Here is a 2,687-nt window from a genome sequence, read left to right on the forward strand (position 1 = left end):
AGCCTGCGTGCAGCGCTTTCCCTTCCTCTACGTGGACATCTCCCAGGGTCGAGGGAAGAAGTGGTGGACCCTCCGCAGGGCCTGCTTCAAGATCGTCGAGCACAACTGGTTTGAGACCTTCATTGTCTTCATGATCCTGCTCAGCAGTGGGGCCTTGGTAGGCGCCGCCCTGAGGGCCGGGCATGGGCAAGGGCAGGGGCCAGGCTGGAAGCAGGCTGTCCCAGGGCTCCCTCCTTTCCGCACCATGGGAGGGACACTTGCTGGACAGGCCCGAACCCAGAGAGAGAGCCCTGAAGAACTCACCAGTGCTTCCAGGGTGTGTGGCAGACTGTGCTCATTTTCACAAAGAGGCAGATGGGCTCTGACCCTGTGTGCCTCCCTGGCTGACAGGTCCCGACCAGGGAGCAGGTGGGAAGGGAATATGGGGTGGGGGGGCCAGCCTGTGTCACAGCAAACCCCCTGCAGGTTAGTGAACATTCCTATCATTAGGTCTGGGGAAGGGGAGCTGAGGGGCTTCCCCCCACCAGGAACTCCCCCGCTCACCCCCACGATGGGTGCGGGGAGTCTGCCCCCGCATCTAACCCCAGTGCCAGACCCCTGGGAACCAGCAGCTGTAGAGACGTGGCTGCTGCCCCAGCCTCCGGGCCCTGGCCACCCGCCTGCTGGTGCCCCCAGGCCTTCGAGGACATCCACATTGAGCAGCGGCGAGTCATCCGCACCATCCTGGAGTACGCCGACAAGGTCTTCACCTACATCTTCATCCTGGAGATGCTACTCAAGTGGGTGGCCTACGGCTTCAAGGTGTACTTCACCAATGCCTGGTGCTGGCTTGACTTCCTCATCGTGGACGTGAGTCCGCCCCACTCCCGCCCAGCCCCGCCGCCAGCTCCGGAGGCCCTCCTTGGGGCCAAGGCCCCGCACTCCCTGACCACCTGCCCTCCCGTTTGCAGGTCTCCATCATCAGCCTGGTGGCCAACTGGCTGGGCTACTCGGAGCTGGGACCCATCAAATCCCTGCGGACGCTGCGGGCCCTGCGCCCCCTGAGGGCACTGTCTCGATTCGAGGGCATGAGGGTGGGTGTCGAGGGGGACTGTGAGTAGGGCTAAGGATTGCGGGAGCAGCCACAGCTTGGAAGGGGGCTGGGGGCGTGTCTGTACTCTGGCCACCACCGGGAGTCAAGGTTTGGGGGTCCCCCAGGCAACTGATGGCAAAAGGAGAAGCAGGTGGCAGAGGATGAGATGGTTAGATAGCATCACTGACTCAATGGACATGAATTTGAGCCAACTCCGGGAGGACAGACGAGCCTGGTGGGCTACCGTGCATGCGGTCGCAAAGAGTCGGACACGACTGAGTGATTGAGCGACAACAACAACAACAAAAGGCACCCCCACACACCAGCCCAGGTGCCCGTTCCTGCCCGCAGCCCCCTCCTTCACTCTCTCTGCCACCACTAGGGGGCAGCAGAGGCCGCAGCCACTCCCAGGAGGGGCCTGAGAGCACCCAGGCAGGAGAGGAAGGAAAGGTCTGTGGGTTTATAGGTGACTCTCCCCAGCCTCAGACTGGGGCCCCCCAGGGCTCCGAGCCTGCCCATCCTTCCCTCAGGCCGCTGAGGGCGGAAGTGACAGGTAAATACAGGGTTCAGGCAAGACCAAGGGGACTTCCCCGGCTAAGGCTGGAAGTAGGGGTTCTGTTAAGAGCAAGGCCTACTCTGGGGGGGACAGACTTCCATGAAGCAGATGATTGCAGATCAGCAGGGCACTCAGCCTGGGGTCTCCCATACAAGAGCCCGGCCCAGCCAGGGACCCCTCCCCACTGGGGGAAAATGACCTGGCCATGGCCGCACAGCTGGTTGATGCCCCAGCCAGGAATAGAATTGCCCTGGGCATCACTGGGCTTACACCACTCACTTTGTCTGGAGGTCATGAAACCACTTCTCCTTGAAAACAGATTAATTCTCAGATTCAGCTCAGCCGGAAACAATGAGGTTGGCCTGTGTGGCCAGGGCTGGCTGGGCACAGAGCTCCAGTCCCCAAGGTTCCTGCTGCTTCACAGGCTCCGTTCTTTTCTGGGTCTTTGTCTCTAATCCTGTGAGCAGATGAGCCGGGGGCCAGGTCACGGGGACTGAGTTTCCTATGGGGGCCGAGGAAAGAGTGTTTGTCTCCTGCCTGGTGACCCATGGCCGGGCTGCTTCCAGAGAAGCCCAGCTCCCCACCCTGGGCTGTTGGCTCCAGCGAAGCAGAGAGCCCTCTTCAGCCAGCAGGCCGGCAACCCCCTACCCCTGCTCCCTGCTCCCACCATCCCCCACCCCCACAAAAAGCCCAGTAGACTTCTCCTGCAGGCCTGGGTTCATTCAGATCAGCCCTCCTCCAGGAAGCCTTCCCTGCCTGGTCCCTTGGTTGGTGTGGGTGGGGAGTCCTCTCCCAGAGGAGACTGGGTGATGCCCCCTACCCTGCTGCCTGGGAGGGGATCTGGCTGTGACTCCCTCCTCCCCACCCCCGGCCCCCAGGTGGTGGTGAATGCCCTCCTGGGAGCCATCCCCTCCATCATGAACGTGCTGCTCGTCTGCCTCATCTTCTGGCTCATCTTCAGCATCATGGGCGTCAACCTGTTTGCCGGCAAGTTCTACTACTGCATCAACACCACCACCTCCGAGAGATTCGACATCACCGAGGTCAACAACAAGTCCG

At 61.7% G+C, this 2,687-nt stretch overlaps 1 protein-coding gene across 1 annotated transcript in view; it reads left to right on the plus strand.

The window, feature by feature from the left end:
• Positions 1 to 2,687, plus strand: part of SCN4A (sodium channel, voltage-gated, type IV, alpha subunit) — a 53,163-nt gene that overhangs the window by 44,580 nt on the left and 5,896 nt on the right. Inside the window, 4 exon segments of the mRNA XM_010856557.1 lie at positions 3 to 157; positions 676 to 849; positions 951 to 1,073; positions 2,507 to 2,686. Of these exon segments, the coding sequence (XP_010854859.1) occupies positions 3 to 157; positions 676 to 849; positions 951 to 1,073; positions 2,507 to 2,686 (632 nt within the window).

This window comes from Bison bison, unplaced genomic scaffold (assembly GCF_000754665.1).
Source record: "Bison bison bison isolate TAMUID 2011002044 unplaced genomic scaffold, Bison_UMD1.0 scf7180017864371, whole genome shotgun sequence".
Classification (NCBI taxonomy): Eukaryota; Metazoa; Chordata; class Mammalia; order Artiodactyla; family Bovidae; genus Bison; species Bison bison.